General features: G+C 45.6%; 1 protein-coding gene across 1 annotated transcript in view; it reads right to left on the bottom strand.

The window, feature by feature from the left end:
• FNDC1 (fibronectin type III domain containing 1) overlaps positions 1-23,755 on the bottom strand; it is a 109,985-nt gene that overhangs the window by 33,824 nt on the left and 52,406 nt on the right. The window contains exons 6-14 of the mRNA XM_070376973.1: positions 20,290-20,388; positions 18,702-18,819; positions 15,320-15,507; positions 14,502-14,609; positions 11,102-11,290; positions 6,710-9,358; positions 4,786-4,886; positions 2,521-2,632; positions 1,224-1,637 (exon numbers count right to left, since the gene is read on the bottom strand). Coding sequence (XP_070233074.1) covers positions 1,224-1,637; positions 2,521-2,632; positions 4,786-4,886; positions 6,710-9,358; positions 11,102-11,290; positions 14,502-14,609; positions 15,320-15,507; positions 18,702-18,819; positions 20,290-20,388 — 3,978 coding nt within the window. The remainder of the gene's footprint in view (positions 1-1,223; positions 1,638-2,520; positions 2,633-4,785; positions 4,887-6,709; positions 9,359-11,101; positions 11,291-14,501; positions 14,610-15,319; positions 15,508-18,701; positions 18,820-20,289; positions 20,389-23,755) is intronic.

Genomic DNA, 23,755 nt, shown 5'->3' with positions numbered 1-23,755 from the left:
TCAGTCGTGTCCGACTCTTTGTGACCCCATGGACTGTAGCCTATCAGGCTCCTCCGTCCATGGGATTTTCCAGGCAAGAGTGCTAGAGTGGATTGCCATTTCTTTCTCCAGGGGACCTTCCCGACCCAGGAATCGAACCCGGGTCTCCCACATTGCAAGCAGATGCTTTACCATCTGAGCCACCAGGGAAGACCTGCCTTCTGAAGCCTGAGGCAAATACAGATGACCTCCCCCAAGCAGCGCGAACAGGGACAAGCAGAGAAGATGATGGCATCTCGGCTCCACCGTGACTTGGCCCAAAGCGCCCCCAGGTTCCGTTCCTTAGGGGAGCAATGGGGGGGGTGTGGTTCTCAGTAAGAAGACACAGCAGGGGCACAGGACAGCTGGGACTGGGTGTCCCAGATCAGGAAAGGGCTCAGTCTTAGCCAGTGGACAGCCCCGCTCCCATGAGAGCCAAGTCATGTAAGCATAAGCATTTTTCAAAGGCAAAGAAGTGAAAGTGTTAGTTGTTCAGTTATGTCTGACTCTTTGCAATCCCATGGACTGTAGCCCACCAGGCTCCTCTGTCCATGGAATTCTCCAGGCAAGAATACTGGAGTAGGTTGCCATTGCCATCTCCAGGGGATCTTCCTGACCCAGGGATCAAACCCGGGTCTCCTGCACTGCAGGCAGATTCTTTACCGTCTGAGGGATTGCTGTTCAAACATGCTTGGGAAATACTACTATTCTTGGAAATTCACAGTGAGACTATTCAGTGGTAAGAGTCCAACAGTCAGAAATTCCTTTAACTTTGTCTGAATCACATAGCTAATTACAGAACCTTTTTTCTATATTATTATTATAACAAGTACTAATCTACTAATAGAAATGGCAACCCACCCCAGTATTCTTGCCTGGGGAATCCCATGGACAGAGGAGCCTGGTGGGCTACAGACCATAGGGTCACAAAGAGTCGGATATGACTGAAGCAACTTGGCACGCACACACGATCTACTAATATCCAGTGGAATACACTTTGGGAAATGCTGGTCCAAACTAACAGTGTCTCATGTTTCAGACAAATTTTTGACTCGGGTGGGGACAAGGGTTGCCAGATAAAACAGAGGAAGCCCACTTAGATCTGAAGTTGTGTGCCTCACTCACCACACCCGGCAGGCTCTGCAACACCCCCTTCTGAAATGCCACTTTACGACCTGAGTTATCAACAGAACGAAGACAGTTACCTTCCTCAGGGTAGCACTCCGGGACCCCACGTGAGCCCATTATGAGGTTGCCATCTTTGTCATGCTGTTCCAGGGTCCCGGGGGGACAGGTGGGGATAGGGGTTGTGGGCTCCGGGGTGGTGGTGGTGGTTCTCCGGGTCGTGGTTCGGGTGGTCGTTGGGCGAGTGGTGGTGGTGGTTGGCCGAGGGGTCGTGGTGGGCCGAGGGGTCGTGGTGGGCCGAGGGGTCGTGGTGGTGGGTCTTGTGGTTGTGATGGGGGCGCGGGTGGTTGTTTTGATGACCTCCAAGCCCACCAGGGGCTTGCCTCCAAGACTCAAAATGGGCTTATCCTGGGCACTGGCCAAGGGTTTGGAATGGCGCCCCTGTCCGAAGAGTGGGAGGCCATCAGGGCTCACCACGGGAGTCCCTCCCAGATCTGAAACAAAAGCAAATAAAAGCTGTGCAGCCAGGTGAAACAATCCAGGGAAGTAAAAAGCAAGTGGAAAGTATCTTCTCAATGTCTTATATTCTATAATCAATAAAAGGCAAAGAAATAATGAAAAGGATACCAGCTGAGGTCACAGTACCTGCTACTATCCAGAAACTTCTGGGCCTTTTATATTGTCCATTACTCTGCACTAGCTTATAAAAGTATATAAATATCGCATTACCTGCAATAACTCTAAGTCTCTAGGAAGGAAAGTGATTCTTTCCCTGTGCTTACTCCTACCACTACGGACTTAAGTGTTACTTTGGACCAGTGATAGCAAAGTTATTCTGCAAAGAGCCAGAGAGTAAATATTTTAAGCTTTGTGTTGCTACTATTCAACGCTGCCACTGCATAACAAAAAACATAGACAGTAAACCAAGAAACGCATGTTTCTGAGTTCCAAGAAACCTTCGTGTATGGAGAGTGAACTATGAATGTAATATAATCTTCACATGTCACAAAATCTATTCTGTGATTTTTTTGGCAGTCATTTAAAAACATAAAAGCTATTCTGAGCTCACAGGCTATACAAAAACAGGCAGCAGGCAGGGTTTGGCTTTAGAAGTGGTGTTGCTGAGGTCTGCTCTGGACTGCCCAATCCCAAGAATGAAGTCAAGAGCCACCTCCTCTAGACGGTGGAGTCTGTAGGAAGATAGCTGGATCAGGGAAGAAGCTAAGCTCCACCCCTTCCAAGGCACCTCATCTCCACGAGGTTAATGTAACTGGACCAAGGGCCCCCATTAAAAATGAGGAAAAGGAGGAAGAGAGAAGTTGTTACGCTTCAGATGACTCAGGGCACTTTTGTTCCATGAGGACCATTCTCACTTACCCACAATGGTTCGACCATCTCCGCCTAGTTTAATCCGGAGAGGATTTCCTTGTGAATCTTGTAGGTACCTTCCTTCTGCATTTAATACTAACCCACGATCAAGGTCCACGACCTAAATCCATGACACAGATTAAAGGATATATTGAACATTTCAAAATACACATTAATCCAACTACATGAATATAGACAAATAGGAAACACTATTTTTGTCAGCATCATTCATAAGGTATAATAGGAACGAAGTACAAAACAGTCATATTTCATAATTGTTTATCCATATAACAATTGTTTCAAGTTTTCTCAAATATTCAAAAGATGTTCAAAATACATTTACCATTGAGTATGTTGTATGTCAAAAGCAGGAAACGACCTAGGTGTTTATCAATGGAGAAAAGAGATTAAATAAATCATGTCCCATCCATACAGTGAAATACTGTGAAGCCAGTGAAAAGGATTTGGAAATTCTGAATTTATCATGAGATATACTGATGCAGACTTAGATTAAAGGACTGATTATTTTGCAAAATGAAGTATATTCACTTGTATATATAAGCTTAAAAGTGTAAAGAGAAAATTCTGGACAGATATATCCCAAACTATTAATAGTGGTTGTTTCTGAGAAGTGATCTGGGATGGCTATTATCTTTTTATATATTTCTGAATTGTTTTAATTTCTTGCCATGAACACAACAGGTTTCCATTTTGCTGTGTGTTAAAAATCAAAGTTGTTATATCAAAACCAGTTTCATTTGTAATTAGCCTAATATAGCACACATGAAAAAAATTTCATGTTCTAAGGAATTATACAACTTGGACAAAAAGTATTATTATCTCTGTTAAGAAACAACTCATGTGCCACACTGATGATTCTCAGAATATGGTCCTGGACCAGCTTCCCCAACCTCGCCTGGAAACTTGTCAGATATGAGAATTACCTGGCCTGAACCAAACCATATTGACAAGCCCTCAGGGAGTCTGATGCCCATCAGTGTTTGGAAACCATGACTTTGAACAATCAAGTCACTGGAGGAACCCCTGCAAGCAGGCCACTTGTAGGGAACTATCTCAGTAATTAAAATAAAACTTACATAAATAAACCCTACTTGCAAAATCTACTCCATACCATTTCAATTCAAAATTGTTTACAATGACACTTTGCTTTCGTATGTATTCTTCCTTCTATAAATTTCTGTTCCTTTGAGAAATGACAAAATGTATCTTGAGGCCACCTGTGACTGAAAATTCTTTGAAGTTCATCAATATGTTTTCCTAAATCTTACTACTATATATATAAGTGAGAAATTTTGATTGGGAATTCTACTATGAATAATTATTTGATTCTCTGAAAAAATATTTTAAATCTCTGAACATTCTAAGTGTTCTGTCCATCACCCTCAACCCACCAAAAACTCCTAAACATTTACCTTAACCCCAGGAAGTTAAAGTCATTTAGCTTAAACATACATAAAGTACTAATACTTATTTTTTATTTCAGTCAAACAAAAGTTGTTGGAAGATTTAAAAGGTGATCTGATAAAAGCTGCCTATTTGATCTGGAGATTTTTGTTTTGGTTCAGTTGTTTTTATCCTGCTTCCTTTTATAAAGGATTTGAGATAATTTACAGAAAATATGTATTCTGTTTAATCGAACCATAAAGAAAAAATAAAATAAAGCTAGCAGGAATGGGAAAACAGAAATTCATTGGAGAGGCTGTGCCTCAGGTTCTGTCTGACTGGTTGGCCTAAAGATTTATGTGACCTTCTTAACCAGTCAAGAAGAACGGGAACAAATGCCCATCAGAATCAGCTCAGTCGCTCAGTCGTGTCCGACTCTCCGCGACCCCATGAACTGCAGCACACCAGGCCTCCCTGTCCATCACAAACTCTTGGAGTTTACCCAAACTCATGTCCACTGAGTCAGTGATGCCATCCAACCATCTCATCCTCTGTTGTCCCCTTCTCCTCCCGCCTTCAATCTTTCCCAGCATCAGGGTCTTTTCCAATGAGTCAAATGAGTCTGACAAATGCCCATGCCTGACCTAATTAGCATGAGAAGAAAGCAAAGTAGTTCTTAGGAGAACTACTTAGGAGAATCAAAGCCTTTTCTGAGCACTGGAAGAAATAACACAGTATAAGTATACTGACATACAAGTGGTTAAAACTAGAGAAAAAAAGACGGCTTCATCTTCTATTACACAACGCCCACCATTTTTCTCTTCCCAACAGCATGAAAATAACCGGTATGTGTAAAGAAGTTTACCCTACCCACTTTGTTCCTTGAGGGCCATTGATAAGTCTTTGTCCACTTGGCTTTCCATTACCACCAGCAAGTGCTCTCCCTTCTCCATTTGGTCTTCCATTATAACCTACAAGTTCCCAAACAAACAAAAAATACAGAACCTGGTAAATTCAACACTCCTGGAAAGTTGGCTTCATACCACCCTATAAGTAGTAACATATCATTTCAAACCGAAACACTAAACAGAATTTTGAACCAATAGCTCAAATACATCAGCTAAAGATTGACTGAAACTGTGACTTCTACATGACAAATAAGAATGTCCGTGAAGAGCATGGTACAGTCACAGTTTTCTACAACATTGGGGGAATGAGAGGGTTTGGCCTAAGTACAATTTCCAGGTAAAGTTTAAGACCATAGTAGTTGTAGCTGTATTTTAGCCAGCTGGAAGGTGGAGGGAGGGAGAGTTGGAAGGACAGGGAAAATTCTCTCTGACGTCTATGAGATACTGTGCTGCTCCCCTCCGCAGATTATACTAAATGCAACCACCGTCTCTAGCTGACTCGGGTCTAGATCATCCATCGCCAAGTATAAACACACAGTCCTGACTCAAAGCTCGCTGACTTCAGTGGGGCCACAGAAGGATTTTCTCATAGAGGAGGTAGCAGGCCCTTTAGTTGCTATCTGGCTGTTCCTTGCACCTGCCCTGTCTCTTCACCTCCTGCCCTTTCTGATCACCTGCAGCTTGGTTGAGGCCTCTGCTGGAAACATCTGCTCTAGCTTGGCCCACCAGATAAAGTGCCTGGGCTTCCCCACAGCTATTTGCAGGTCAGAGACATTTCTCTCGCTCAAACAGTTAATGAAAATTAAGAATTTATTGACTTTTTTACTATATACAAGGGAATGTGACTTTTACATCTATTATTGGGGTGTTAGGTTTGCATAAAACAGTCCATTTTAATGGAAAACTGACCTCCTTGTGGGGGCACTGTTCTAGGGCTTTACATTGAGCTAAATTAACAGTATATTGCATGGATTAACAACAACTAATACAATTAATCAAGAATGTTCTATTATGCCCCAAATCCATGCAAGGGGAGCGCAAGGCACCACTTAACCAAATGCAGGTTTCAGGTAAATACCTTAGCTCCTGCCCTGGGTCCACATAGACTCCAGCTCACAGCTGTCTACATTCTGTCCAAAACCTAAGTCACACATCAGCATGTTACTCCTCTGTGCGACCATCGTTTTTCACAGTCTTTTCTGGAGGTTTTAAACAAGGTTCACTGATTGCAACATCTTAGCAATCCTCACCCAAGACATTTGAGTTTGTCCCCAGATATTTTTAGCTGAGAGGTTTATATGCAGAATAACCAGAACAAGTTCCAGCCTCCACAGGAACTAATCCTTCCTGTGGATTCCCTAATACCCCCTGGGACAAGAACAACCTAAAACATAGGAACCTGAGTATGGCATCATGGCTGTGACACACGTTCACAGATTTAGATCTTAAGGAACTCAAAGAAGCGCGATGGGACACCAATGACAACCCACTGCAGGATTCTTGCCTGGAGAATCCCATGGACAGAGGACCCTGGCGGGCTACCGTTCACCAGGCAGGAAAGAGTCGGCCACGACTGAGCAGGCACACACACACCTACCAGAGGGTTGTGGAGTCGGTGTTGGGATTGAAACAGCCGCTCAGCCACCTCCTAGCTGTCTGACCTCCAGCAAGCCACTCAGACCCCTAAACCCCGGCTTCCTCATCTGAAGACCGGGGAAGCGATGCAAATCCAGGAGATGGTTACCAGGATAAGATCGTGTTTACATCTCAAAGCTCCTAACCCAGTGCTTAGACTGAGCAGATGGTCAGTAAGATAAAAGGTTCTAGGAATTGCTACGAACCCTGCTGAGAACTGTCAAGACAACTTTCGGGTAAAAACAACTCACCTGGTCTCGAAGGGGGTCTCACCGGCGCGCGCGAGAACGGGTTCCGGAACCTGGAGTTCATCATCCGCTGGCGCAAGGAGAGCATCGGGGTGGTGGGGGCGGACGGGGCGGGCGCGCGCGTGGTGAACCGCGGCGGCGCGGGGGTGCCCACCGTGGGGCTCGGGGTGGCGGCGGGGCTGCGAGCGGGCTGTCTGGGCGGGAGGTGCGAGGCTCTCGGGGAGCTGCCTGCAGGTGGAGAAAGAGGCCGCTTCACCGGGGTGGCGTTCTCGTCGTGCGGGGAGCCCACTCTGGGGGGCGCCAGCACAATGACTGGCTCCGTCTCCCCCTTAGCGAGGGTCCCGTCCACGTGTTTGCTGCCCCTGGGGCTGAAGGAGGAGGGCCACTTAGGAGCAGAGGAAGACTGCGGGTCCTTGTCCTTTCCTCCCTTAAAGAACATCACGTCTTCATTCTCCTCCTCGGCTGACACTGACTGCTGCGATTTGGACGGCAGGGGCTCCCTTTTGGCTGGCGAGGCCTGGGACGCCCCATCCTTCCTGCCCGCCCACTGGGGGCCTACTCTGCCCGGGACCCTGGTGCGGGCGTGGGGGTGCAGGCTGCCGGGCCTGCCCGCGGGCCTGCGCAGGTGACCATCGCCCGCGCTTCCTGCCTGAGCGTCCACCTGGCGGTGCTTGGGAAGCGATGGGGTGGCGTCCTTGGCACCGGCCGAGTACGCGGGTGCTCGGACGCCCCCGGTCCCCGCTTCTGCGCTGTCGTCGTCCAGATTCTGGGGAGACGCCGCGCGGGAGGACTGTCCGCCTCTGGACGAGTAAGAGTCTGAGAAGGAGGCGCTTTCCTGCGACGTGGGGTGCGGACGGCCAGCCTCGGAGGGGAACGCAGGCTGGGGTCTGGAAGGCGGACGCCCCACTTCCTTGCTCCGTGGGCCGTGGGGTTGTGGCTGGGACGCCGGGACGGCCGAGGAGGGTGACTTTTCCAGAGCAGCGGACCCGGCACCCATCCTTTGGGGCCCCGTGGGCCCCTGGTGGTGTGGGGACCGTGGCGCAGGTGGCCGGCCACCCAGCTGCGTTTTGGGAGACCCGCCCTCCGCACCAGCGTCTGTGCTCTGCTGCGTATCCTGAGCCTTAGAGGACGGAGGTTTGGCCTGAGGGGGCACCCCAGCCCAAGTGCCGGTGGATTTGGGGTTCTCTGGGAGGGGCTCCTTCCGCTGCAGGCTCGCCCCTCTCTGGGGGCCTCTTCTCAGATGGTCCGCGCCCCGGGAGGCAGGCTGCCTGGAGGAGGAAGACACGTGATGGTTCACCACGGTGGCAGGAAGTGGCTTTTCGTCTTCAGCCTCCTCTTCGCTGTCTTCTTGGCCTCCGGGGCCGCGCCGATGGTCAGAAGCTGGGTGAGAATCCACCCTCGGGTGAACCCGGGGGGAAGCGGTGGACGGAGGGGAGCTGGAGGGGTGCAACCGGGGTCCCCGGCCATTGCCAAACCTGTGTGGATATCTGCCGTGGGCAGCGAAGGGTCTGTTTCTGAGCGAACTGAAGTGTCCAGAGACCGGCGGGCCTGCGGGCAACCGGGACCTAAATGTTGGGGCCGTGGCTGCAGCCGGCCTCCCTCGCTCTTCCGTATCACTCTCACCATCGCCATCGGAGTCGCCTGCTCCCTCAGAGGCCTGTGTCCTCGAGGACGGCCGGGTGGACCCTGACGGCGCGTTGGACCTGGCGGCCGGCGCATCCTGACCATCCTTCCAGCCGCGGGAGAGCGGAGACCCGGGCTGTGGTTCGGTGATCAGGAGCCGAGATGACCCCCCAGGAGATGGAGAAAGTCTCGAGGGTGGGGCTGAGGCCCTGGAACCTTCCTCCCTATCCTCTGAGTGGGGTGCCCTCCGGGCAGGCAGGGCTGGTCTTGTGCCATGGTGCGCCGCGCTTCGGTCGCGCAGGGCACTCCAGGCCGGGTGGCGGCCGGACGACAGGGCCGGCCGAGCGTGCGCCGCGCTCTTGCCAGGCAGGTGTTCCGACAGGGCATCCTTGCGGGGCGGAGAGCGAGAGGTGGTTTCCTCCTCCTCTAGACCCACTGAGTCATTGTCAGTAGAGCTGGAAGGCCGGCTGGTGGAGGGTCCCCCAGAAAGGCGGTGAGTGCTGCTCTCAGGGGGTGGACGGGAGGCAGAAAAAGATGCAGATGCGGAGGGGGGCGCCCCCGGACGAGGGTGGGAGGTGGGCGAGGAGACGCGCTGGTCCACGGCTTCCTTTCGCGGCAGCATGGGAGTGCGGGCTCTCACTGGAGTCCTCCCAGCGGCAAGGAACGGGTGGACAGGTCTACTTGGTGGCCTCTGCTGGGACTTCTGGCCTTGGGTCTCTGGGGGCGAGGTTGGTGGGTCCCCGCGGGAATCCGGCTCCTCTTCGTCAGTGATTTCTGTGGACTGAAGACCCGAACCTCCATTCTTCCTAGGGGGAAGCTGGGCTTTTCTGAGCAGTCCACCGTTAGCTAATATTTTGTTCTTTAAGTCGAGAAGCGGGCTCTTGACATTTCTCCCTTGGGGAGAAACAGGCAAGTGAGTATGTTTTGAGGGAGCTGGCGCTTTAGGAGATGAGGAAGGCTCAGGCTTTTCAGGTTTGTGCTGATCTTCCGTGTCTGTTTTCTGTTGAACTTCAGACTCACTGGTAGGGGCTGTAACAGATTTTAAAGAATTTGCTGTCAAAGAAGCAATCTGAAAGATGTGTGATGAAAAATTATTAAGATGGCAGTATGGAGGTGCCGAACACTAGTAATAAAACTGATAACTTCTCCTCCTTTAGACACTAGACACTTGTTTTCTCAACTATAGCAATCTCCTTTAAAGTTCTAGTTTGCTTTAAGCAATATAGTCCTTTTATTGCCATGCCCTTTTCCAGGGGATCTTCCCAACCTAGGGATCAAACCCAGGTCTCCCACATTGCAGGAAGATTCTTTACAGTCTGAGCCACGAGGGAAGCCTCGATAACTTTTAAAGTTCTATTTTGCTTTAAGCAATATAGTCCTAGAGAATATGTGTGCTGAGTTTCTATAAATTGAATCAGGCTATGCCACAGCTTATTTGAAGGAATTCTGAAATGAGTGCATTGAACCAATCCATTGAGTTCATAAGTACAAAATCTTATATCAGATCAGATCAGTCGCTCAGTCATGTCCGACTCTTTGTGACCCCATGAATCGCAGCATGCCAGGCCTCCCTGTCCATCACCAACTCCCGGAGTTCACTCAAACTCATGTCCGTCGAGTCAGTGATGCCATCCAGCCATCTCATCCTCTGTCGTCCCCTTCTCCTCCTGCCCCCAATCCCTCCCAGCATTAGAGTCTTTTTCAATGAGTCAACTCTTAATATAACTGTCAAGATATTACAAATGCATTATAGCTGTTCCTTACAATGTGGGCAAGAAATACACATAAGCCTGGCACAGAATGTTCAATGATCTGTACTTAAAGTTATATGCAGATGTGTTGTGTGTGATTTGCAAATGACTGGGGTGAGTTACACATTTGTCATTTTTGAGGCATTACAAAGACTTCCCTATTCCTCATAACATGTCTTTACTTGCTTTTTTATGACTTAAAATCCCTTTAATGATGGATACATTTGTAATCCCACAATAAAGCTTAAAATAAAAAGACCCCTGGGATAGGCAAAACATTATATTATGTGAACCCTACAATTTACTCTTTTTGGAGACCAGGGTTGAATGCAGGAAAAGGATGCTGTCAGGGGAGAAAGATTTATATAGATAGTGCTGGGGAATCCAGAGAGAGCAAACTTCATTTATTTCAGCTGTTTGAAGACAGAATTGCAGTAGACTATGGATCCTCACAGCATATAATGAAGGAGAGAGCTACCAACATCTGTTGCAAACTCAGAGAAGCAGGAAGGAAAATACAGCCCACTCCAGTTTTGGACTTTATTGACCTGCTGGGTTTTGATACTGAGCAGATAAACAAGGTAACTGAAATTCTTCTGGGTACTGCTGCACTCCAAAACCATGGAATACAAACTATAAAAATTTTATGTGCTATTTATTCACTGAAATGGGACCGACTAAAAATGTCCCATTATGCCTGTAAAATGTTCTTTCCCTGTCATCATAAACCCCAAATTACACAATGATATAAGATTAATCACGGATGTATCCATTAATCACATAATATGTAATTAACATCATAATAACAATTAATGTCATTAGCAATCAATATCATTTTAGGGTTTGGGGAGACCAATTTCGGAAGGGACCACAAAAATATTTTAGACATCAGAATAGCACTTTAACCCCGCAATTCATCAACAGAGCAGTTCTAAACCCATGAGAATGATTCAAAATAACACACCACAATTAGGAGTAATGAAGAGAGAGAGAAAGAGAGCCACAAACACACCATGCTTACTTGGTGGCAGAGCAACAATGAAGGCTTTGGAATGAGGCCCCATTCCTCTCCTGTTGGCGGCCCGGATTTTGAAAAGATAGCGTTCCCCAGGCTGCAGACCTTCTACCCGGGCAGACGTCGTCTCTCCAGGGTAGGTGAGGGACTTCGCTCCAAATGGTTTGAGAGCCGGGGCGTATGAAAGAATGTACTCTGAAATGATTTGGCAGACGGTTGGAAGGAGGAAACTGAAAACAGTCCTGTGTCCAGCAGACAGACTGTACGGGCAGGATGAATTAGAATGCGCATTACTAAAATTAATACTCTAGCTATGCATGCCAAGTCAGCAGCTGGAGCATAAAGACACAGTAAGAGGTGAACCGGTGACTCAATCAGGCCACCAGACAGTCAATCAGCTGGCAATTTTCCATTACTGCAAACTCAGCATATGGACCCCAGGAGGCCAGTCTTCACACAACGTACCAAAAATATTTACACTGTGTTTGGGTTTTTTCCTCATTGCATTTATTTACTAATTTACCATGACAGAATATAGCCAGAATAGAAGAAATCAGGGCAGGGAAAAAGAAAGACAATTTCTAGGAACTGATTCTGAACAGCTGCTGACACCTCTAAGAGTTCCGTTTTATGAATCAGGGCTGTTTGTATTTGTACATTAAGCCAGATAAATTCCATATTTGAAATATAATTTCACTTTTATAATAATTAGGGAAGTTCTTAATATATTCGGAAAAGGATTTTTCAGTTTTTAAAACTGTAAGGACAAGTTGCTGAGTCATACATAGACTTATGTGATGTTTAATGTTTGCCTATATCTGCAAACATATTATGCCTTGGGCTTTGAAAATCATAGCAAATTCAGTCCAAGGAATTAATATATCTCTGTGGTTATATGGAAATAGTGCAATATAAGGAAGTCATGTTTTGAAACCATCCATGCCAAGGCTTCAGTCCCATGGTTGGATGGCATCACTGACTCAAAGGACATCAGTTTGAGCAAACTCAGGGAGACAGTGAAGGACTGGGAAGCCTGGCCTGCTGCAGTCCATGGGGTCGCAAAGAGTCGGACACGACTTAGTGACTGAATAACAACAAGGTTTTGAAGCGTAATTTCCATCCTCAACTAAAAACTGTCATGAATATTTTCCTGCCAATAACAAGATTTATAACTTACTGAGTTAATATGAGTAGGAGCTAACCAAGGGGCGGGGGTGGAGGGGGGTGGGGTGAATTACACAATAACCATGCAACCATCATACTTCTTAGGGAAGCATGGATGAGCTTTCCTTTTTTCCCTAAGCTCTAATCTTTCAAAAGTACATTAGTTAAAAAACTTTCATCCAAAAATCCTTTTCAGCATTTGTCTGAAAAAAATAAACCAGCATTCTTTTCTTGTCGAAAATGAACAAACTAGTCATTTGTGGTGGTCAAAAGTAAGAATTTAAAAAACCCACTGTCTATAAAATTTTGTAATTTAGATTGTTTTTATGGATTCAATTCATCTGGAAAAAATTTGACCATGTCAAAGTATATTCTTTTATTATATTTTCTTTTTCTCAGATGTAAAATATGCCCCAGGATAATTGTGAATTTACAATTCCACCACTACACCTTTAGGTTAGTGAGGTACATGAGTTCTTTTGGACATAAAACCTCAGTAGCTATTATTACTTCTGGCAATATTTAATTGACTACTAGGGAGTTTCTTTTGCCAAAGAGCTAAAATGTAAAGTAAGATGTGGGAATGGGTGAATAAAGTAAGGAGCATGGTAATAAGGTCACCGAGGAACAATAATTGACTTTTTTTAATAACTAAAAATGGTAGTCAGATAAAAAATGTTTTTATTCAGGTTTCAGAAGTCTTTTCAGCATCATGATAATAATGCAGAAGCCAATGTTCAAATTGTCATAAAAAGAATGATTAAAAGGGGCCAACTATTTCTTCATTTGTTTCTGATTTATTCCAAAAAAAATAAATAAATGAGCAAGAATAGTGCAGTATATTCTTTAAAAACCTAGAAAGAAAGCATTGAATTTTAGAAAATACTTTCTTCTATCTTCTGTAATTTTTACTGTCTCATGAAAAGATATCCTTATAGATTACCAAAGATAACTTAAGGTTGAATACAAAAGAGAACCATCCATTTTCTTTAATTAAGAAATTCTCAAAGGAGATCAGTGATAATTTGCTGAATTTCTTTCAGCTTACACAAACTTTGCATATTCAAGTTTTCTTCCAAAATCAAGCGACAATAAAAAAAGTACCCTTAGAGTACATTTGCATAGTCGAAACCTAACCCTCAATTGTCGTTTAATTGCTAAGTCGTGTCTGACTCTTTGCGACCCCATGGACTGTAACCTGCCAGGCTCCTCTGTCCATGGGATTTCCCAGGCAAGAATACTAGAGTGGGGTGCCATTTCCTTCTTCAGAGGAGCTTCCTGACCCCGGGACTGAACCCGTGTCTGCTGCATTGGCAGGCAGGTTCTTTACTGCTGAGCCACCTGGGAAGCCTAACCCTTAATACCGCTCTTTTAAATGTCTCCAAGTAGATTTCCAAAAGGTTTCTGAATGTTTTTACATTAAAAAGAAATTACTTGTGCTTTTATTTAATGTTCTCAACAGACTATTTTAAAATTTATCTAGTTGTGACTATTTTATTCTATTTTCATTTTTTTAAATCTACAGTATTTTTTTTTCCCGTTTTAAGGTCATTTTTCTTCAAATCCCACCTCCCCAAAATTCAATTGTTCAAAATGTTGACAAATAGGGGGAAAAAATCTATATAATATTTTAATTTTCAAGGAGAAAGGAGCAACTGAGGAGGAGATGGTTGGATGTTATCACAGACTCAATGGAAATGAATTTGAGCAAACTCCAGGAGATGGTGAAGGACGGGGAAGCCTGGCATGCTGCAGTCCATGGGGCTGCAAAGAGTCGGACACGACTGAGCGACTGAACAATAACAACAAATATTTGTAGTGCATTCAAGACATTTATGATCCCATGGGGTTCCTGCTCAGCCTGACCTGCCATGATCTTAACTGGCACAGTGAAAAGATCCATAGGATGAAAAACAAGGGGTCACTTTGGTTAAAGGTTATGATGTCACATCCATACAATTAACAACAGCCCTCTTGATAGTAGCATCAAAATCCCTGCAAACGGGGTGATGGAAAGTCATCTGCGTGATGACCCTGATCTGACTGACAGTGAAAACCCTGCTGAAATATCCTTGTCCACTGGGTTGGCATTCCAAATCCGTCTGTTAACTTCCCTGTTGCTTTTGCAGTTGCCAAGCCTGCGATTAGAACCCGTGTTTATCAGGGTCAACGCACACAGTTCTCTTTGGGTATTTCACTCCCACGTACGTGTGCCTTATACTCTCAGTCATGAGGTTCCTACCTTTCACTTTCCCCTCGGTCTCAGGCAGAGCATCCCAAGCTACAGTGACGGCTGTAGGCTTGCCATTGACTGGCCAGACATTTAAATTTTCAGGAGCTGAGGTAGGAGCTACAAAAGGACAAGAATCCAAGGTTTAAAAAGGCCCTTATGGCTGTTCTAAAAATGACATATGGTCCCTGCATACATATATTTCATTGCAGAGCTACTGTGTTAATTTTTATTATACATGAGAGAAAATTCTCCACTTGCTCTTTGTGTATTTAGTGGTTTATGTCAGCTTTACCAACTCATAGAGCAAGGAGGTTAGACACACATGGGGAAATGTTTTTAGGAATTCAGAATTTCTCTCATTGGTGAATATTGAAATATACAAAGAAGAATACAATCCAGTTCCAACTTCCTCTGGATAAAATTTTGGGTTTTTTTAATAGACGTAATTTAAAAGAAAATAATTGTAACCTTGAATATAGAACAAATTTCTCCCCCAGAATCAAGCACAACTTGAGTCTTAAGAGAGTCTCTCCAATACTCTGGAGCCATGCATTTGTTACTCAGGGGCGTTCACACAGACAGCAGGGATTTATGAAGGCTCCGCATGGTTTTAATGCACTCCACATGTCAGAAAAACATGCTCAGGAAAATAGCCAGTAAAGGCTAAAGCATGGACCCAAGGAAGCTTCTCACGAGATTTAGGGGTAATGCTACTTTGCAAAATGCCTCTCCTGGCCATTATCACTATGGCTCCCTGAAGTGTCTTTAAATCTCCTTTTAGGGGTAATTCCCAAGTTGCAAGTGCAAAGGCCATGCTGAATACAGACCAGACTCCGGTGTTCTCTGGAAGACAGATGTGCTCCACCTGCCATCTCGTTCGCCCTGGGAAATGCGCACTGCAAATTCATACATGGTGTCTGGACTCAGGTTCTCGACCAGCACGCGTCTGTTGGAGACCTGCTTGTAATCCCATCTCGCCGACTCCCCCTTCTCTCGGTAGCGCACGGTGTACTGTCTGTAAGAAAACACAAAGCAGCGACACACCCAGCTGACCGGTTCTCTGCAGGGGGACACTGGCGTCCTTGATGTTCTCCCTTCCCCGTAAGTGATGACTTCTGGAGGTAAGTGGTGAAATCAAGAAGAGAAAGTTCTAAACTTGTGATTTTGTTATTAGTTCAAAGAATCTACTTATGTTCCAGGGAGGTGTGTCTAAAGTAGCCCAGGAAAGACAGAGCTTAGTGTCTTTTCAAGACCAAAACATTTTATTGCTCAAAATGTCAAGCAGAAATTAAAAGGGAGGGATAAGGGGGGGACACTTTTTATGAGGCAAGTGCCTTATTAGGGGTGTGTGTGGGGGGTGTGTGTACGTGGTGTATGTGTGTGTTGGTGTGTATGTGTGTGTGTACATGTGCGTGGTATGTGGGAGTGAGGTGTGGGGGTGTGTACGAGTGTGTGTGTGTGTGTGTGTGTACGTGATATATGTGTATATGGTGTGTGTGTACACGATGTGTGTCTCTGTGTGGTGTGTGTGTGTGTACGTGGTGTGTGTGTATGTAGTGTGTGTGTATGTATTGTCTGTGCATGTGTATCTGGTGTGTGTCTGTGTGTGTGCGTATGTGGCAGGGGCATGTATGTGGTGTCTGTGTGTATATATGGTGTGTGTGTGTGTATGTGGTGTGTGTCTCTGTGTGGTGTATGTGTGTGTGGTGTGTGTGTACATGGTGTGTGTGTGTATACATGGTGTCTGTGTGTATATGTGGTGTGTGTGTATGTGTTGCCTGTGTATGTGTTATGTGGGGTGTGTGTGTGTGTGTGTGGCAGGGGTGTGTATGTGCTCTGTGGAATGGGAAATATTAAGAACCAGATCCAGCCCAAAGCACCTTGGCTCTCCAGCAAACAAAGACAAGAAGACTCACTAAGCACTAAACACAAAGCAGGTGTGTTTTCTGTGAGTTCTGTAAGGAAAGGCAGCCTGTAGTTCTGAGTAGACTTATTACTATGAGATGGAACAAAAACATACAACAAACAGCAGGAGAGAGAGGCTTATCAGAGGAACTCTGCTGTGTGCTTATCAGGCAGAGGAGTACCATAGACCCAACACAGTCATATTTGACAGGCCCAGGCAGAAGACACCCTCAACACTCGACGTTACAAGTTACAAACACCATTTATTGTTGTTCAGTTGCTCAGTCATGTCCGACACTTTGCAACCCCGTGGACTACAGAGCACCAGGCTTCCCTGTCCTTCACTGTCTCCTGGAGTTTGCTCAAATTCATGTCCATTGAGTCACTTTTCTCAGACGTTTTCTTTGTGGCCACCTTACGGTAGACGGCGTTTGATGCCTTAACAGTGTGCTACTCATTATGGTATTTCATTAGTTATGATAAGACTGTCGTGCCCAACTCTTTGCAACCCCATGGACTATACAGTCCATGGAATTCTCCAGGCCAGAATACTGGAGTGGGTAGCCTTTCCCTCCGGGGGAATCTTCCCAATCCAGGGACTGAACCCAGGTCTCCCGCATTACAGGCAGATTCTTTACCAGTTGAGCTACCAGGGAAGCCCTCAGTTGCAGACACAGCTCACCAATTAGCAGTAAGAGTTCTACTAAGAAAACTCAAGTCTTCTTTTGTTTTCATCAGGATGTTGGAAACCAAAGTCCGTGTTGATCAGGAACACTTCCTGCTGGGGGAGGCCCTATGGCTTGGGAGAGAACCACTTATGCATCTTCTGAGGTCTCTGACAAGAAGCAGATGTCTTTTTTTACTAGCAGACAGTGACAGAAGCTCTAGCTAGAACAAATAATATATATATATATATATATATATATAATGTAGAATTACATCTATATACCATATATATACATATATATATATACACACACTCAGCATTATATTCCATTCATTTTCTAAAGTATATTCACTTTTCCTGGTTGCAAATAGGTTAAAAAAATAATATATAATGACTAGACCACCAAGTCTTTGGCTTTCTCTTGGCTGTGTGCTTTCTCTTGGCTGTGTGTTAGCCATTTAATGCACATTTTTATGACTACTGGTCTACCACTAACTAGAAATGGCATTCACCAGTGGCCACTTTGCTGACAAAGGTCTGTATAGTCAGAGCTATGGTTTTTCTGGTAGTCCTGTAGGGATGTAAGAGTTGGGCCATAAAGAAGGCTGAGTGCTGAAGAACTGATGCTTTTGAACAATGGTGCTGGAGAAGACTTCTGAGAGTCCCTTGGACAGCAAGGAGATGAAAACAGTCAATCCTAATGGAAATCAACCCTGAATATTCATTTAAAGGACTGATGCTGAAACTGAAGCTCCAATACTTTGGCCACCTGATGAGAAGAGTCAACTCATTAGAAAAGACCCTGATGCTGGGAAGGACTGAAGGCAGGAGGAGAAGGGGTCGACAGAGGAAGAGATGGTTGGATAGCATCACTGACTCAATGGACATGAGTGTGAGCAAGCTCCAGGAGATGGTGATAGACAGGGAAGCCTGGTGTGCTGCAGTCAGTGGGGTCACAAAGAGTTGGACATGACTTAAGGACCAAACAATAACAGTGGCCTTTTTAACACAAAAATTATTTTAACCTCATGACTGGTTTTTCCTCCATTACTATTGCAAATGACCATAAAAACCAGAAGAGCATAAAATCATGGGTTAAGACAAAATAAAGCACATTTTGTTGCATATGCATAGATGAGCTGGATGGGAAGCCATGCAGCGTTTGAAGACTATTTCAAGAGGAGTCACTCTGCACAAGACATTAGACATATGCACACCAGTCTATACATGACCCTTCCTGCGGCCACTATCTCCAAATACCAGGAAGACGATAAGGCTCTTCTTCCTAAGATGGACCCATGTCCTCTGTGCCTGAACAGAACATTCAAGAGACAAGGCAAAACTTGGGGCAAAGAATGAAGCAGAATCTAGGAAAATCCCAGACACAAGATCAGACTATGAACAGATGAGATGTGAGGGCCCACTGTGTGTCTTACCCACATCTAATCTGTGGGAGTGTGTACCACCCACAGAATCACCTAGATTGTCCTAGAACAGTCTACCTGTCAGCTACAAAAGAGGTCGGTCTTCACGTATGTCTGAAAATACAATCGTTCAAATAAATATGTGTCTCTTCAGGGCCAGAAAAACCATGTCTCTCATACAGAAAGTAAAGACAAAGAAAGAAGGAAAAGTACCTTGATGCAACAACTTTCTTCTGTTTTTCCAAAACAGGATCCACCCAGGCTACCAGCACAGACTGGGACGACATAACCCGGACATTGATGTCTTCAGGTACGTCCAGTTCATCCTCTTCTGCAACGACAATGGGGTGTGTGGAAAGGCTGTCCCTACAATAGGCTCTGCCCTGAATCCCGCTGGCCCCCAGAGCCTAGATTTTAAATTGTTTATGCTTGATTTAGATAAAATAAAATGAATAGGAAGTCAAGCAATTATTTGATTGGTCAACACAGAAAACCAAAAATCTCCATTCTTTCTCTTCTTAAACACATTCTAAGCTGCCTAACCCAATCCACATAAGGACAGTCGTGCAAAAGGAGATGCTTTGCCTTGGTCAGAGATAGTCCAAGTCACTCAGAGCTTTCTCAGTATACACTCTGAGTTTCTGGGAAATAATACTGTTTTTACAGGAAGCAAAAGTTTGGGGAAGAAAAGTTCAATTCAGAGCATTTCCTAGGTGATTATGGCATGAAATAAGAATTCTAGCTCAACAATTGCACAAATCACATTGAGTTTGGTGTCCTCGCAATTTAGAATATATGATTCCAAAGCGGATTAAATGTTATATTCAGATAGAAAAGAGAATTCAGTTTGACAGTTTCCAGTGGACTACAGTAAAGTCATAAAGTTTATGTGGGGTCTGTAACACTGAGACTCACAAGATGTCTTCAGTTTTGCTTTTCTTAGTCTCTTGGAGTTTTGCAGTTTTTTTCATATGTTTTATCTTTTCAACTTTCATAGATCATGTTTCCAAAGGTTGTGGCTTTTACTACAAGTAGGGGAAGCTAACTACCTAGCCTTTAGGAAAGTGATACAGGGACTTCTTCTAGAGCAGCAATTAAAGAATTTTTTAAAAGTGAAACATCATACATATGTAACTTTTGTTATACAATGTACAATTACAGTAACTATCAATATAAGAGTATACCATAGAAATATATTATTTAAATAAATTGTGAATTCACAAATATCATTATGTCATAGGTTGCCTCTTTAAGGCACGTGATCCAGAAAAGGCATATGTAATTTGTTACTATATGACTGACATAAAAAACATCTATGAACAGATGTGGAAATAACCATCCCTAAGTAAGTGACCAATGATCAGGCTATCAGCAAGCCAGTTTTACATTTTCCCTCACTCTTCTCAATGCCATTTTTAGGCAGTTTTAGCTGAAATAAAGTGTGAGGGCATATCTTGTGTGCTGCCCCGTCCACACCTACCCTTCTCTGTCTCTTTGTTCCCAGTCTATCACCAAGGGCAATTTATGCGTGGATCAGACCGTGCCTGTAAATGGAATAAATGCTTGGGGCTATCATGACAAATCTGAAGCCATTCAAATATACACAGGGATAGATTGCATCACAGGAACACTCTAGCCTCTGAGTAAAAAAGAAACACTCGTGCCTCCCTGTGTGACCAAGTCTGTCCCCGTTTCCCGTTATACCCAATAAAATCCATGTACGTCGTCACCCGGCCAGCATCATTGGAAAACAGCCAAGCCCTAGACCACGGCTTGACCAGATGCGTCCCTGGAGACGTACCTGAAATCTTCCGCTTCGTTAGGGCAGCCCTGTAGACTGGCTGACTCTGCCCCCGGGAGTTCATGGACTGCAGAGAGACCACGTACACCGACTCGGAGGCTGCGGGCCAACAAGCAAGAGATGAGGTTCCGCCACTGGTTCTCTGGACAGCACACCCCTGCTTGTCGATGTCTCCCTCCCCTTACCTCCTTCCCTTCTCATCTTATTGGCATTCTAACTTACTCAGGACAACTACAGATGAGACCAAGAACTGTAGGAACTAAACTCAAAAAGAACACAATTTATGTCGGGAAACGTGGAAGTGGTTTTTACGTACAACTCCTGAAAAAGTGGGTTTCTACGGCATCAGCGTCAAAGAAAGATGAACAATGTTTAAAAAAGGAAAAGAATAGTGTATTTTTCCATGTAATTCCCTTGGACTTAAATACTGGAGGTAAATATTTTTTTTACCTCCAGAGAGGTCCCTGTTTTTATTTATCATCAAATAGAGAGGAGAGAGACAAAGAGTAGCAAGTACACCAGGCTCTCAGCCCAAGGGGGATGCTGTGCCCTTTGAACTAAAATCCTCAGAACGGCGTCTCTGAAGATGAGCTAAGAGCAAACAGAGGAGTCTAGACTCATCCTTTACTTCTAGATTGTTCTTTCCATTCACCCCCACTCCCACCTCCCAACTTGTGCATTGGGCCAACTAATATCCAATGTAAACTTGAAAACATTGTTTGGAAATAAACTACAAAAACTAAAACCTACAGTTCTCAAGTACTGTGGAATCACTGAGTCTGAGATCCAGGTAGCACTCTGGCTTTCTTCCAATTTGAACTTTCTTATTTTACAAATGAGGACATAAAACCACAAAAATGGGTTAACTTGCCCAAAGTCACACCCCTAAGAAGGACTCATCAGTTCAGTCGCTCAGTTGTGTCTGACTCTTTGTGACCCCATGAATCGCAGCACACCAGGCCTCCCTGTCCATCACCATCTCCCAGAGTTCACTCAAACTCATGTCATTGAGTCATACATACATACATAGGGCAGATGAAATTCACACTGTGACCAGAGTACAGTATTAGGCTGAGGCTGTCACTTCTTATTCTGTCAGAAAATTCTGAAATGTTATGTTTTACAAAAAGGAAGAACCAAGCTTGTAACACTTGGATTCCCAGAACATTAAATGTCTCAACATTGGAGTCCCTTCAGATCTGTTAATCTCTTGGCGCTACTGACAAGCACACCAAATGTCCACAAAGAAAATTTTTACTGTTCAATTTCACAATCCAGGAACATGTATAAAGAACTAACTGTGCAAAGCAGTGGCTCACCATTTATCAGGAACCACCAAGAAAAGACCAGTTTCCCACGACGGACTCTCCTGCATGTCTGCAGTGTAATTCTCAAAGTTCTTGATTTGCTGAATGCCCAGATTCTTGACTTGCTGTGCTCTCCAGGTCAGTGTGGCCTGAGATGACCTCCAGGGAACAGGCTGCACTGCAGTAAACTATAACACCGGCCCATGTGCGCTGGGTGTAGTCTCTGGTCGGGTTAAGCATTTTATCTCAGTTCCTCACTTAGTCCCGACAAAGCCCCACCAATAAGCCACTCTCATCATCTCCTTTTCATGGATGAGGAGCCAGCTCAGTGGGGTGAGATGACCCCAAGGACATGGCCCAAATGCTAGGCAGGTCTCAGACAAGCCCTGGGCTCTTACTAACATAGGTGAGAAGGGGCAGAGAGCCCAGAGCCCACGGGACACTGACCCTGGGCTGAGAAAGCGCCTGAGAGCTGAGCATGCCTCAGTTCACCATTTTTTCATAGAAATATCATAGAGACCCAGTGGTATAAAAGCACACTTCTTCCTGCACTTCTTTATCATTGAACAGAGTAGAAACAAAATTTCCAAAATGAGCGCAGCATCACCATCCAAGGGACCCTTGGGACCCCAGGTCCCACCCCTGCTCATCAGAGCCACCGACTCCCCTCACTTCCTGACCTCAGTGTGATGTGGCAGAAACTGACTCCCAAAGGTCCATGGAAATGTCCTGAAGGACTCCAAAGCCTCGTTCCTCTTTACTGTCCGGCTCCCACCTCCTCTGGGCTGGCTACCTCCTCCCCCTCCGTATTCCCACCACCCCGCCGGGGGCTCCTCTAAGTACAAGATTCAACACTGGCGGCTCCTCCCAGAGAACAGAGAGCCGCCTGCCCCGACACTTCTCTGTCCCCTGCGGCTGCTTCCACAACAGCGAGCTCTATGCACTCTGGGGACCGTCTGCCCCTGTAGGGGACTGTGGGGGGCCGTGCCAGGATGGTGCCTGACTTAGAAGATGCCCAAGGGGACATGTTTGATGAATGACTCCGAGGGCAGGGTTTCTGCTGATGGGACCACAGGCCCATTTTTCTCCAAGTTTCCTTAAGATCTGGCCATTCCCTGCAGTACCACGCTTTCCGTGGCATCTCCATTACCAGTGGAATTAAAATCCTACGCAGGATAAAGTAAGGAGACCAGCATCCTTGAACACAACAGGCCACTCCGACATCCCTGGGAATTCACGTCACCCCATCCTCCTGGCCAGGATGAGCTAGTGTCCAGTGACACCTCCTCCTAGGTGATCACGTAGATCTTCACGATGGCAAATGCAGCACTTTTTATTTGGTGAACATTCCAAAACTAGTGGGTGGAGTCCTGAGCTGTCCATTCAGGCTAGGATTGGGGCCTACCCCTGACCTCAGTGCCAACATTTGCTCAAGTTTAGGAAGCCAAAAAAAAAAAAAAAAATCCTTCTGCTATGCTCAAGTGAGCCAGGGCTTCACTACTAAGGAAACAAAAAGTTAACAGAACCAGTCAGATGAAAAACTCGTCGACACCAAAGGACACTTTAATGTGTGGTGTCTAGGAAAGACCTCCAGGCAGTGAGCAGTCCCCGCTTGCACAGCACTCGCCTGCCGTGTCAGATACGCAAAGGTGGGGACCCGGCTCTCCTGCTGATGCTCTGGATATAACTTGGCCCGACTCCCCGAAACCACCACGTAACCTGCACAGCACAACCACTCAGGGCTAGGGGTAGGCCCCGGAATGGCTGGATGAACGAATGAGGTGTCAAGCCTCTAGCTCTGGGTCTTGCTGCTAATACTGAAGCCAGCCTTCACAAAATATGCACCACTCAGATTTCTCCAGTCTCTCCTGCAATCCCTAGTGGTTTTATGTGGCTTTGGAGCAGACAGATAGGTAGTCTCTACTAGCTGGAAAAAGCCTGGCATCTATTTTGAGGCTTCGGTGCCATGTCCGGCTCATGGCTGCCTGTGCCACCACATGGAGACCCTGTAAAGCCCACAGGATGCCAGGCCAATCCTGCCCTAGGAATGCCCAACTGACTTTTCCAACAGCGGGTGTCTGAGCAGAGCAGTAAGGTAACTTCCGAGGATCTTTCAGAAAGGAAATCCAGCCCGGCCTCCCGCTCAGCGCCTCCAGCAG

Source organism: Bos mutus, chromosome 9 (assembly GCF_027580195.1).
Source record: "Bos mutus isolate GX-2022 chromosome 9, NWIPB_WYAK_1.1, whole genome shotgun sequence".
NCBI classification, from domain to species: domain Eukaryota; kingdom Metazoa; phylum Chordata; class Mammalia; order Artiodactyla; family Bovidae; genus Bos; species Bos mutus.
The sequence above is the reverse complement of the archived record's forward strand: the minus strand, read 5'-3'. Positions and strand labels throughout refer to the sequence as shown.